Source organism: Nothoprocta perdicaria, unplaced genomic scaffold, assembly GCF_003342845.1.
Source record: "Nothoprocta perdicaria isolate Ctin4 unplaced genomic scaffold, notPer1 scaffold_26, whole genome shotgun sequence".
In the NCBI taxonomy this organism is placed as follows: domain Eukaryota; kingdom Metazoa; phylum Chordata; class Aves; order Tinamiformes; family Tinamidae; genus Nothoprocta; species Nothoprocta perdicaria.
In genome coordinates, this window is record NW_020455488.1 from 1,025,545 (window position 1) to 1,038,623 (window position 13,079).

General features: G+C 38.7%; 1 protein-coding gene across 1 annotated transcript in view; it reads left to right on the top strand.

Moving 5' to 3' along the window:
• The window catches only part of MCTP2 (multiple C2 and transmembrane domain containing 2), a 93,896-nt gene that overhangs the window by 27,487 nt on the left and 53,330 nt on the right, over positions 1–13,079 (top strand). The window contains exons 9-12 of the mRNA XM_026040540.1: positions 576–706; positions 7,254–7,440; positions 8,195–8,288; positions 10,855–10,957. Of these exons, the coding sequence (XP_025896325.1) occupies positions 576–706; positions 7,254–7,440; positions 8,195–8,288; positions 10,855–10,957 (515 nt within the window). The remainder of the gene's footprint in view (positions 1–575; positions 707–7,253; positions 7,441–8,194; positions 8,289–10,854; positions 10,958–13,079) is intronic.

A 13,079-nucleotide genomic window follows, 5' to 3' on the forward strand; every position in this document is an offset into this window, starting at 1 on the left:
CTGTTTCTCTCAGTGGTCATGCTGATATTGAGGATGGTTAGTGTAGTGTGTTATGAAGTGCAAATGATTTAACTTCTAATCCAGTGAATATTTACACTTGGAGTAACCTCTACACATGAACAATCTCACTGAAAGGGGAACAATTTACAGATATCAAATTAATTGGATGTTAATATCTTCAAGGCTGCTCCTTTGTTGCCTGTGTCTTAATGCAGAAGAGTGAAAATACTAGTTTGGGTTCCCAGAATTTGTTCCAATCTGTTTTAAGGTCCTTGTCAAAAGCTTTATTCTTGATTTCTTCTAGTGTCTGTGGTGTTGAATGAGCAGCGTGATCCATTGAAAGTGGAGATGTTGGTTCCACCTTGCGTTCAAGCATTTCATACTTATCATTACTGGGAAAGAGGAAAGGAAGCTTTTAAAAACATGGGGATCTGTGTGAGGGGCTTTGACCAGAATGACCTTCTTAGTACTGGTGTCCTAACATGTGGCCTTGTTCTTGTGGAATTGATATGTGCTTTACTGTGGAAATAAGTGCCATTTAAGAAAAGTAAATATTATAACTGCATGTTTTCTAGACACTGTGTAAGAGTGCAAATCCTCAGTGGAGGGAACAGTTTGATTTTCACTACTTCTCTGACAGGAAGGATATGTTGGACATTGAGGTCTGGAGAAAGGATAACAAAAAGCATGAAGAGCTCTTGGGAACGTAAGTGTTTTTTGGTGGAGAATGTTAAAAGATAATGTAATTCTTTTTGTGATTGATCAAATTACTTTCATTGTTTAGCATCATACTGCATTTTTCTCATTATTGCAGTCGTGTCCAGGTGCCTCTGTAAGGGTGTGTTTATTAAAAACCTATTACTGGGCAATTGATTAAGTGTGACCTGAATGCAGAGACACCTGAGCTGACTGCACATGCTCACTGTAAAATCCAAATTCGAAGGGAGCTCACTCTCAGCTGGTTGAGTGGGATCTGGTGACAGTAAGGAAACACTATTTTCTGTATTTACATAATAATACTGATTCCAGGGTGGGACAGATTTGCTGGGTAGATTGGCACTAACTCAGGGATCTTTGTGCTGCTTTTGAGCGTGGCAGGGGCATGCCTTTTCCCTGTGTGCACCTTTGTGGTGTGCTGTTGTTTTGCCTTGTTTACACATGGGTCCTGTTACTTGGGTTTGCCTTGTTTGTGCRAGCTCTTCCCCTTGCCCCAGGGAGGTGACCTCCACGCACCGTTGCACAATCTCATCCTGCTTAAGGCATCACTGTTTGGGCGACTTTCCAGGTGATCTTTCCCATCTCCTGACTGATTCTGGCTTTTGCCCAATTACCTTATTTCTTTCTAACTTCAAATTCTCAAGTAATGACTTATGCYATGCTAGAAGATGAGATTTATTTTTTGAGTTAGCAATTGAACTTTTCATTTATGACTGAGAATAGAGTTTATTATCCTTCCTGGTGCCTCCACCCTCTTTGACTTGTTGCATCGTCACCCAGACCCTCTTCCTGAACTGCATCCCCACAGTTGGATGCCTGCAGCACACAGACAACGGTTTGATTTACTGGAACCGTGCTTGGGGCTTATCCGCTTGTAGGATCAGTGCCACCAACTCCGAATTTGTCCGGTCAGGGATCCTGTCTCCATTTGTTTGTGTTCTCACCTAGCCAGCTTTTCACAGCTTGCAGGCTAAACAGCAGTAATAAGGACATTCTATTACTTTAAGCATTCAAATAGTTCAAAACTGTTCCCTGAGAAGAACAATGCCCTTTGGCTCCACAAATGTTTGTGGTTTCGCAGTGCAGGAAATGCTTTCTGGCTGAGCGCTGTTGCTCATTGCAGGGAGAAGTGGTTGGTGATGAATCCGTTCCTTCCATTCTTGCAGTTCCTTTTATTACTTCTGATATTTTATATTTACAGTTGAGAAATGTAGCACCATTTACCACTTGTCTTTGGCTTCCCTGATGCTTATAGGATTTCTTCCTTTTTTTTTTTTTTTTTTTTTTCCTCCCTCTCCTCTTTCTTTCTACTGATTTTGGCAGGTGGTGTTGAGTATAATAAAAAATTATCAGCAAAAAAGGCGTATTCTATAAACAGTGGTATTGCTAAAGATTTCAGCACTGGGGAAGCCTGAGTATAAGATTTAACTTACAGTTGTTTTTGCTGTCTATATGGAGGGAAAACATTGTTATTGTATCCTCAAGCACAGTAGATTGTAGAGAACAGGTAAACTCCAAGAATGCAAGAACAGATAAATGCTAGATACCTAGTAAATAGCCTTGTTTGTGTAGTGTAGAAACACTTGACTCCCAGTGAATATTTTTTTATGAATGGTTCACATGCCATCTGATCTGCAACACGATTTGGGGTGTGAGGGGGAAGTATGTGTTGTCTCTATTTTCCAAGTCAAGTTTTGGTATTTCTAGATTTTGCAGCATCACTATAAGAAGGACTGGGCAGATGTTTGTGGTTGATGTACCCCACCTGCCTTCATGTAATTTGCACAGCTTTAAGTAAAGGCAAAAGGCACTAGCACAGAACCTTAATTCTGTGGTTAATAAGTAGAGAGAATAGAATTTGTCCTGTTCTTTCGGGGATGTGTAGGTTGAACTGTTTATTAGATCTTAAAACAGAAAAAAATACCACTTAGCAAAAGCGCACAAGAGGGAGTCATGTCTGATTTGTACCATGAAACAACAATGGAATAGAAACTGTTGATTCCTTTAGATCCAGGATTTCAAGTATATGGTGGCTTAAGTGTTGGGATAATGTCCCTTCTCCTGGGAATAATTAGGTTTTAAGGTAGAATATTACTCTTGAAATAGGACCCAAAGCTTATGTGAAGAGTATCAAATGTGTAGACTAAGAAATGTATCAGACCTGCAGTACTAAAGACTAACACCTGGCACGTCTTTGTACTTCTGAATAGGTGAACAAGCATTCAATGCAATTTAATGTCACCCTTCTGCTATCAGGAGATGAACACTCGTTGTCAGTGCACACTGCCAGCTGAATTACTRCACTCATCCTGCCTTTGCGCTCCTTATATTTTCAGCTGGATCCAATTTCTCTTCCTTAATATACTGAAGCATTGAGTAGTTCAGCTCCCAGATTCTGACACTGAGGGGTGCCTGTATTTTGTTGCAGGATAAAATCATTTTTCCATTTAGTCTGTGTAAAAACATTAGTAACATTTATTGAATGCTTTTAGTGGCCTTTGGGAGAAGAGAACTGCCATAATCAGGAGATGATGTTAATGTATGTTAATAAACAAAGGTGTTAATGTTTGCAGGATTTGTCCAGCCTGAGTTAAATTGTTTATACCATATTGTTAGAGCCTGTTTTTGTGTTATGGGGTATGATTTGAAAGTGACATTGTAAAATGTTGGGGCTTTTTTTCATTGACAAGTTTAGCTCCAGAACTACATTTTGCAAAAATTCTAGACTTAAGAGCATGTGCTCTAAGGTGGGAGTGCATAAGATAACTTTGAGGAATGCCCCTGGGAAATGGTGCCTTTGCAACAAGGAATGGTCCTGTTTTAAAGGACCCACTGTTGGGATTAAACAGKAAAATCTACTGTGCTGGTTCCATACCTTTTGGTTAGATTCCACTGTACTGTAGGAAGAATCAGATAATCAAAATTTATCTGTAGAATAAGTTGGATTAGATCAGTACATATGATTTCCTTGACACTTGTGGCATTTGAAATCTCTTTCCAAATATTGTAGACACATATTATATATATTGATAATGATCTTAACCTTCTAATTAAAGGCTTTCAGGAATTCTGCAGAGTAAAGCTTGGCAGTGATAGCTGCAATTTTGTTTGTGGGTAAATATATATGTGTATATATATATATATATATAGTCATAGATATATATATGAGAAACATATGAAAAACATCAGATTTACTCGGAATAATTTGACAAACTGTGGCTTTTGTTTTAAAATGTTTTTCCATGATAAGCAGTAAGAGGTTAAGCTCAACACGTTTTAGTCAAATTTAACATCTGATTCCCTGATAAAGTTAAACAAATTTACCCCTCCCCTTTATTCTGCCCTGAATTCAAAGAATGCATCTTTGCAGAATGAATTAAAAAGTGTTTAAAATTTGCTTATCRGATAAATAGGTGAGCTGCAACTAAATCAAAAGCGTAATTTTAAATGAAAACTAAAACTACAGCAAAATCCTTTACAGGACTGGGGGTCAACRTGGAGGTGCAGACCTCTGCATTGATCAACAGGGGGAAGGAAAGCAATTAATTTTGATAAAGAGGGTGCTGCAGTGTGTGCATAGCATAGGCCTAACTTATAGACCTGCCTCCTCCTATAGATCATCTATACAGCCATATGTCTAATGCATACTGTGTGAAAGTTTGTACCTGAATTAAATTTGCGGTTTAGAGGGAGATGGCAACAAGCAACAAGCTGAGATTTCCTATCTGGAGATAGATGAGTATGTAGAGACTTTAGCTCAGGGGGTCATTTGCATCACTGCAGATATAAATAACCCCCGAGGTTGGCACTTTGCAGCAGAAAAGGTGGATTGCCTCTCTGTTTAAACTGTGTCTATCACCTTAGTATCTTACCGCTTTTCTGTAAAGCAAGTGTCAGTAATAAGGTCTTGCAGATAGAAAGAAAGGAAAAGTTTCTATTTAGGAAGGATTGGGAAGCAGTTTAGAAGTCAAGAGACTATTATTAATAGTCTAGAAGAGCTTTTGTGGAAACTACTAAATATATAAAGTAAATGTAATGTAGAATTATTTTACTAAAACACGTTCTTTGTAGTCTGATCAATCACTGTGTAAAATCTAACTGAAACATTTTTTTTTCTTAAGCTTTTTGTCGTTTGTGATTGCAAACATGGATTTTTCTTTTCAGTTTCCCAAAAGAAAATAGAGGCACCGTCACCTTGAGTGAACACAGATGTTCTGAGAAAGTTACTTTGTGTGGAAGTGGGACATGATTTGAGGAAGAAATGCTTGCATTCCATCTCCTGCTGTTTTTYCTTCCACGTGTGCATCCCTCCCACACCCTTCACTCTTTTCTTTGACCTTTAGCTATTCAAATTCTTTGAATAAATGTAACAATTCCAGTTTGCCAGAATAAACTGGAATTACATTTAACTTTGCTTTGTGGGCATAAGAGATTTCTGATGAGCTTCAATTTTGGTAGGGTCCTCCTCTATTGGAAAGTGTTGTCTTTTCTCTTTCTTTCCCCCCCCCGTAAAGTTATGAAAATATGGAAAACTGAATGTGGCTACAATTAGTTTAGCTTTTCCCARGTTTTTCACTGTGCTGAGTGGGTGGTGGATGAAATGCTGATGTGGGAGACCTGGCCTCTGTTGCCAGCCAAACCACAGAGCAGCTGGGTGACCCTGAGTTTTCCCTTCCCTCTGCTTCAGTTTGTTCATCTGTATTAAAAAGGAAAAAAAAGGAGGGAAAAAAAAAAGGAGGAGGGGGGGAAAGCTGAAATAAAACTTTCCTATTTTGTCTTGATGCCTAAAGTTATCAGCAAAACTGTTGCTGCAGACTGAGATGTGAATGTATTAGTAGAGAYAGGGTGCTATTGATCCCTAGGGAAAGTGATAAGGTCTTTCTCAAAGTTTTTTTTTTTTTTTTTTTTTTTTTTTTTTGCTTGTTTCCTTTTTGTCCCATCTTTTCTTGTCATCTCTCTCTGGAGAGCACAGGTGTAGTAGGGAGCTTTAAACACAACCTCTCGTGCTTGCAAACTGAGAGGCAGCCTGCGCACCGAGTGCTTTGGGTGCTCTCCGTGCTTTATTTTCATTCTCTTTCCAAGCACCTGAGTGTGGTTGATGGAAGCCAACGTGCAACCTGTTGTGTGTTGAGCACAGGGGATGGCAGAGAGCTGCTTGCAGCCAAGTCGTTGCTGTTGGTGCTGGGCAGGAGGCTCTGGTCCAAAGAGCCACGTTTTAATGCACGGTCCTAGCGGGTGACTTGCAGCCTCATCGGAGCAGTGACTTTTAGTTCATAACAGAGCTTGGGGGGGTTTTCAGGCTGAGATGTTTTGGGAAGGTTCCCCCCTCCCCTCTCCCTCCCTTCACATTCACGGAAAATAGGCTGTTAAGAAGCGGAAAGCGTGCAATTTATAGCAGATGGGTATAAACTGCTCCAGCTCTACTACTGGAATGGGATCAATCAGGAGCACTACATGCACCATTTACCCAGAAGAAACCCACCTGGGGGAACCCTGTGGAATTTCAGCCTATTAAGACAACACCTTAACAAGTTCAGTTTAAATAAAAACTTGTCGGCAGGCATTAAGCGGAGCCAACGCGCGCTCGCCCCGTCATCCGCCCGCTGTCCCTTGGAGAACCGCCGCTCCCCTTATGCCATGCCAATAGCGCTTCTCCTTCCTCATTTTTTTCTTCTTTTTTTTTTCATCTGTAACTTTTGTTCAGCCTGTTTTCAAAAGCAAAACCCCACAGAGGCTCAGAGCAGTTCCACTCCATTTACTGGACTTCTAAATAGAAGGCATTTAGCTGAGCTAAGTGATTAGACTTTCTGTTGTGTTTAACCACTCGCTTCACATATAACTGGCTGCCTGGTGAACTCCCTTTTTGCTTTAGCCCATCCTTATCTTTTATTATTATCCCTTCATTAATGTGTCTTTTTGCTCTTTTTCTCTTTTTGGAATATCAAATTAACAATACATGTTATGAGCTGGGGGAGAGGGAGTTTTAAGGCAGCCCTTTCCTTTGGGAAATATAACAGTACACTGAAGACCTCGCTCTAGTAAGGCTTGTAAAGGAGATTGGGGCATACAGTATAATGTAGCAGAAAATGGAGTGTGGGACTTTAAAGATAAACTAATCTATTTTAGGCTAATGTTTAAGTTTTGTGTTTGCTCTTCTTTTCCCCCAGGTGAAATAAAATTGTTTAAAATCTATCACAAAACACTGTGGGATTTTAGGGAGGAAGGGAGGCAAGTTGGAGTTAAATCTTCCCAGTGGACAGCTTGCAACCAAACTTTTCTTCTGTGCTTACCAGTAGGTGAACCAGAAAGCAAAGCTGGCAGCAAGCACAGTGGAAGCTGGCAAGTCTAGTTTCGGGGTGCTCACTTTTTCTCCATTCTCTGTCTTGAAGCAGTTCAAATTATACATTTCAGAAAGTGATTCAGCTCCACCAAGGTGCTTTAGGGGCATAACAGCTATTGAAATCAATGTTAAGTACTGCTTTTATAAATTTTTTTCAGTGTCTGTTTCTTAATAATGCTTGGCAATGTTGTCCTAGGTGCAAAGTTGACATTACTGCCCTACCAACCAAGCGGACCAACTGCTTAGAGCTGCCGCTGGAAAAGCATCCGGGGTCCCTGCTGATGTTGGTTGCCGTCGCCCCATGTACTGGCGTCTCCATCTCAGATTTGTGTGTCTGCCCCTTGGGAGACCCTACTGAAAGGAAACAAATTTCACAGCGCTACGTGAGTTTGGATTTCTTTTTTTTCTCTCCTTTATTTTTGAAAGTAGTCGAAATTGCAGCTAAAGAAGATTTCTCCGGTCATAATAACATGTCTCCTACCTGAGAAAAGTATTACATGCAAGAGTTATTATGTTGAGAATGACAAGGAGATTGACAGGGCAGCCAGACTCGAGGAATTTGGCTGCTTGTATTTGTTCAGTTTTAAGCTATTTTTTTTCCTTTGAAAACTCTGAATTGTGTTAAGGCATTATCATGGGGAATGAGACATTATGAATGTTACAGAGAGAGAGCAGTAATTAGCTTTTGTTTCCCCTTTGGGGGAGATATGTTCTGGACGATCAGCTTTTGGAAGATAAAGAYGTATGATGACTTGTGCTCATCAATCCTAAAAAGTTAGGCAGGAAGAAATAGATGCATCTCCCTCTAAAATGGGGTGTYTGAGGCTGAGGCGTGAGGAGTTTGAACAACTGATGGGGTCCTGGGGTCCTGCCAGTCTCCTCCATCAGATTAACATGTAGTTTATATGAAATGAAAGTCCTTGATAGCAGCTGGTAGCTTGTGATATTATGAACGTCATGAACATGAGGAGTGAGATTGGGATAGTGGAACTATTTCTATGGATAACAATTGTTAAAGTGCTGTGCTGTAGAGACAGGAATATTGAATAGTAAAATACAAGTGATTTAGTAGTTTGTTAATATATGCTTCTTAGTGAAGTGCAAACTAGATGCCTGTCTTCGTTTTCCTCCTTACAGTGTATGAAGAATTCCTTTCAGGACATGAAGGACATTGGATTCCTACAGGTCAAAGTTTTAAAGGCAGCTGACTTGTTGGCAGCAGATTTTTCAGGTATTTTATTTTCCAACATATGATGCAATGATTGATTCTGAGTGTTATTTTCACWCTATGCAGTCCGTTGGTCAGTCAGAGCAAGGAAATGCAGTCAGAAGTGCATYGAGCTTCAGTTTACTTATATTTATACCTAAGGAAAGTGTATTGAACACTGCCATCTGCCAACTCCTGATGCTGTAGTCCTGTGCACCTTCCTCTGCCAAACAGTGAGCTCTGTACTGACAGAGACTCAGTGAAAAACTTGGGACTTATTTTATGACTCATGAAACTCTGGTAGCTGGAACTSGTGAGAGGCTTGGAAAGGTTGCATGTGTTTTGAGACCGTGGTCTTTATTTCTAGATGTAAGGTTGAGCATCCTGTGCATACGTGGCTTTATTGTGGCCTRTGTCTTCAGAAGACCCACATTACACATAACGTAATGTGATGTTTTACCAACCTAGTGGTTGATATCTTCCTGTAAGAATATGTAAAACGGGGAAAAAAATATTCTGCTCAGCGGTGATTGCTCAGGAGCCCGTCCATCAGGTRCTTTGTGAGCCAGTGACTTAGGTGGCAAGATGTACCTTAAAGAACTGAAGAAGTTAATTTTGACAAAGTTAAGATGCCACTGACAAAAAGKACGTTGTGCAAAACTGCATTTCTAAGTTGATACAGTGTATGCATAGGCATGGCAATACCAGTGTAACTGCCTCTCACTAACAAATTAATGAGAATGAATACTCCTACTGCAAACCAGGACTTTTGGCAAGTGGCAAGAGCAGGGCTGTCTAGGAATGCACCAGATTTTAATACAAGCAGCGTTAAGGGTAAAGAACTGAGCACTGATGGTTATTTATCCTCTGGATAACTTTACTGACACTAATGCAGTTGCATCAGCAGTGGATTTGGCCCCCTTTCCATCAATACTTGAACAGGAACGTGTGGGTGGGTAATGAACATTGGAAGAGACACACAGGTTCTTGATTCTGCAATTCAATGACTTTTCATAAAGAGTATGTGACACACATTCCTTGTGCATAGCACAGAATGAAATTCTGCTTAAGTAAAAGGTTACTCAGTCTGTCATTATATTCAAAATAACCCAGGCTTTGAGCCTGATTCATGAAGCAAATGACAAATTGTTTTTCAATGGCAGTTCTGAAAATATCCTAGTATTATGCTGTAATAGACYCACCAAATTGCAAAAGGATGCAGCCATTTTAGGTAAAAATAGCATAATTTCTGATCGTGAAATGAGACACATAAAGATTAATTATCTGTTCTGAGCCATTCATAAATGATTAGTGCAGCAATTACGGGCTTCCATAATAGGACCCTTCTTGAGCAGTGCCATATTTCCTGCATTGCCAGGGAAACTGCACAGATTTATTGTTATTGATAGAAGTAAATTCAAAGTCCAGCTAAAAATCTGATAAGGGAATAACCCTGGAGACAATAGGAGATGGAAAGATTTTTCCGAAGATGAGCAGAAGAGCAGTGTAAGCAGGTAGTGCTCCTTGCTCTGGTTTGCCCCATAGCAGTCTTGATCCTCAGATGGGTACACATCTGCAGACCATCTCACCTGCCACTCTAAAGTGGCATTACACATCATATATATTCACTTCAAATCTATAATTTTTTATAGTTGGGAATTCTGTTGTCAATATAGTCTGCTACTCAGATATTTTAATTGTGGTTTAAAAAAAAAACTATTTTAAGAAACAACGTTGTATCTGCTTTGGTTTTGAAAGTCTATGCTTCAGCATTTGACATATTTTTTGGCAAGTACATAAAACGTYCTCGGCCACAGCCATGCCAGTATCAGCTTTCTATACTTTTATATTCCTAGATAATAGTTTTGTTGATGTGAAAATGACTTTTTCTGCTTTGTTGGGTGTTTTCTGTGTATGCATGAGAGTTCTCAAACACTGCATTTGCTCACTGACCAAAAAATAGCATTCAGAATACTAAATTATACAGTGGGATTGTTTTTAGCATATACCAATTCTGGTACTGCATTCCAAGCAGTTTCTCTAAAGATCTATAAGCATTTTCCGCAGTTATCAGGGAATGGGCAAATAAGCTGAAAAGAAGAAGACAGATCCTAGCAACATGCAGATTTCCAACTTCACCGATATTGACTCGTTAATACGCAGTATTTAGATACTGAAAAGGTTTCTGTTTAGTTTATAAATTGCTCAGARTAAGATCTCTAAGAGCTCTGCATTGATAAAGCCAAAAATAAGGATAAGAAAAAAAAAGATAGCTTTTGCTTAAGTATATGTTGATATATATTTATATTTAGATGTTTAGTAAGATTCAGTTTTCATGCTTTGGAGCAAAGCTACCTGAATGATTTGGAACATAAGTTATCYGGGTAAAGTTTCCAGCTGCAGATGCATTGGTGGGGTTGTTATTTAGCAAGTTGTTCCGAGAGGAGAAAGCGCTTTCCAAATGCCTTCTTGCTCTATATTCTTATTTGGCCTGTCATTTTAACGAACACGGTGCACAAAAAGAGCATGCTAACTGCAATAATCCACTTAATTAAGTTTTTACTTATTTCAAACTGTTTATTTTCCCTAGGTAAGAGTGATCCTTTCTGTGTGTTAGAGCTGGGGAACGACAGTCTTCAAACACACACCGTTTACAAGAACCTCAATCCAGAGTGGAACAAAGTTTTTACATTGTAAGTGGATTGCTTTTGAAAACATACTTCAAATACCAAACCTTTAGCAGCTTAAATGTAAAACCCATTGACTTTGTGGAAATATAAAGGTCAAGTTTAAGATGTGTCATTTTTCCGTAGTCAGAAGAGAATGTTGGAGAAATATCAAATATAACTCAATTAAAGCCTTTTGCCTTTTATTAGTTCTTACATTGAGTTTATTAATAGAAGTCATTAAAAGAAGAATTACTGTGATATTTATAGGAAGAATCATGACTAGACATAATGGAGTCGTATCTGGATCCAAGAGATAATATAAGAGAAAATGGAGACTAGATATTCACGCCTACATTTTCCATAATTTACAATAAAATATTTTATTGAGCTATGGTAGAATACCTCATTTAATTTGTAAGTAAGCACAGAATTAGAGTTCAGATTGTTCCTGATATAGCTGATGAATTTGGATATAGTTGAATATATTTGAATAGTTGAAGGTAGCTTACTCCAAGTTAGAAGCTTATATTTTTCTGGAAACCAAACCATGCATTTTTAGATGAATTTATTAATAAACAGAAGTGGTAATGTAGGGATTAGCAGCACATTTGAAAAAAAAAATCTTCCTTTATGCTGACATAGTTTTCTCTCTGAGATGAATTTCTTAAATTTCTTAACCACAGATTACTGTGGTCTTTTAAAAAAAGAAAAAGAGCAGCCGTATAATAACCACCTGAGTGCAGGCATATCATAGCTACACTTGTCAACTGAAAGAATAATACAAGCGTTATGGAATTCTTGCAGAAGCAGCATTTGGAAAGACCGGACTGGATCTGAATACAATGCAAAGTGCCTGATATCTCTGCTAAAGTGCTTTAGTGTGTTTCCATTTAATTCATGGATGCCAGAAACTGAATCTTCAGGGACTCCTCCATCTCCTATATATTTTTGCCTTTTTTTATTTCTTTTTTTTTTTTATTGAAATTAAGCTCTTCAGAAGCTAATGAGGATTTAGATTTGTCTTGGCCTACAGCATATTGTTTCAAGTGAATCCATTTCAGCTAGTATGTTCAGTATAGCCAGAGCTCCCTCCCTGTCTCATTGTCTCCTTCAGGTTTTCTGCAGCTCTTYTCTCTGTGTGACCCACAGAATGTTTATTAATAATTTTATATTTCTGGCACCTGTGTCACAAAATTGCAAAAWTATAATGCCTTGGAAAACTGTATGTAGCGTTTTTACRCTACATACATATATAYATACTTTATGTATGTTTTTTATTTTTTGTTTGGAAGTATCAGGAAATAGAACTGACAAGTTTTAATGCATTTTCAAGCCATTGGGTCTAGAGAGAGCACTGTGCAATAGGTTGTCTTCTTGTAGAGGCTGGGTCGCATCACAGAGCGTAATGGAGCCACTGGCTGGAGAGGCAGCCACGTTGCTTTTAGGTTTTGAGTTTGCTTATGAGAGTTACTAGTCTGAGGCAGAGGTCTGCTGAGCAGTAAGATGTCCTCAAAGGACCTTCCTTGAGGCAGAACCTCACTTAGTTGAATAACAAGCACACTGTACTTCTTGCCTCTTTCTTTAATTCTTGCATTAAAAAAAAAAAAAAAAGAAAAAAAAAAAAGAAAAGGATGAATATTCAAGTTTCCCATGCTTTATGCTTTTGGGAGCATGGATATAACTCTTTTCAAAGGAGACTCTTATGTGTTAATGATCTTATACCTACATAAGTTTGAGTGCCTACTGCCACATCAGCAGAACCCTTGAACTGTAGGGAATGAAGCTATTGTCCAATTTGCCTTTAATTAAATTTATTAGATTTTTTTTCTTAAAAAAATCGATTTTGTCACTACCTTTTCTTAGTACTTTATCAGGGAGATAATTGTTCAAATCAAAAGAAACTGTTTAAGTTTTTCTACATTGCCTTTCATGTATACTTACAATTCTGAACTCCAGTTTTCAACTTACTTCTCGAMCTCTCCAAATCACCAGCTGTCTCTTGTTGAGAACCCTGTGCTGTGTTGTTTTACAAACAAAAAATGTCATTCTCTAGCAGTTGTTATTTTCTTCACCTAGTAACATGACTGAAACATGAGGGAAAACCTTGGGGAATACCCATCATTTGATTCTATGTCCCTTTTTCTTT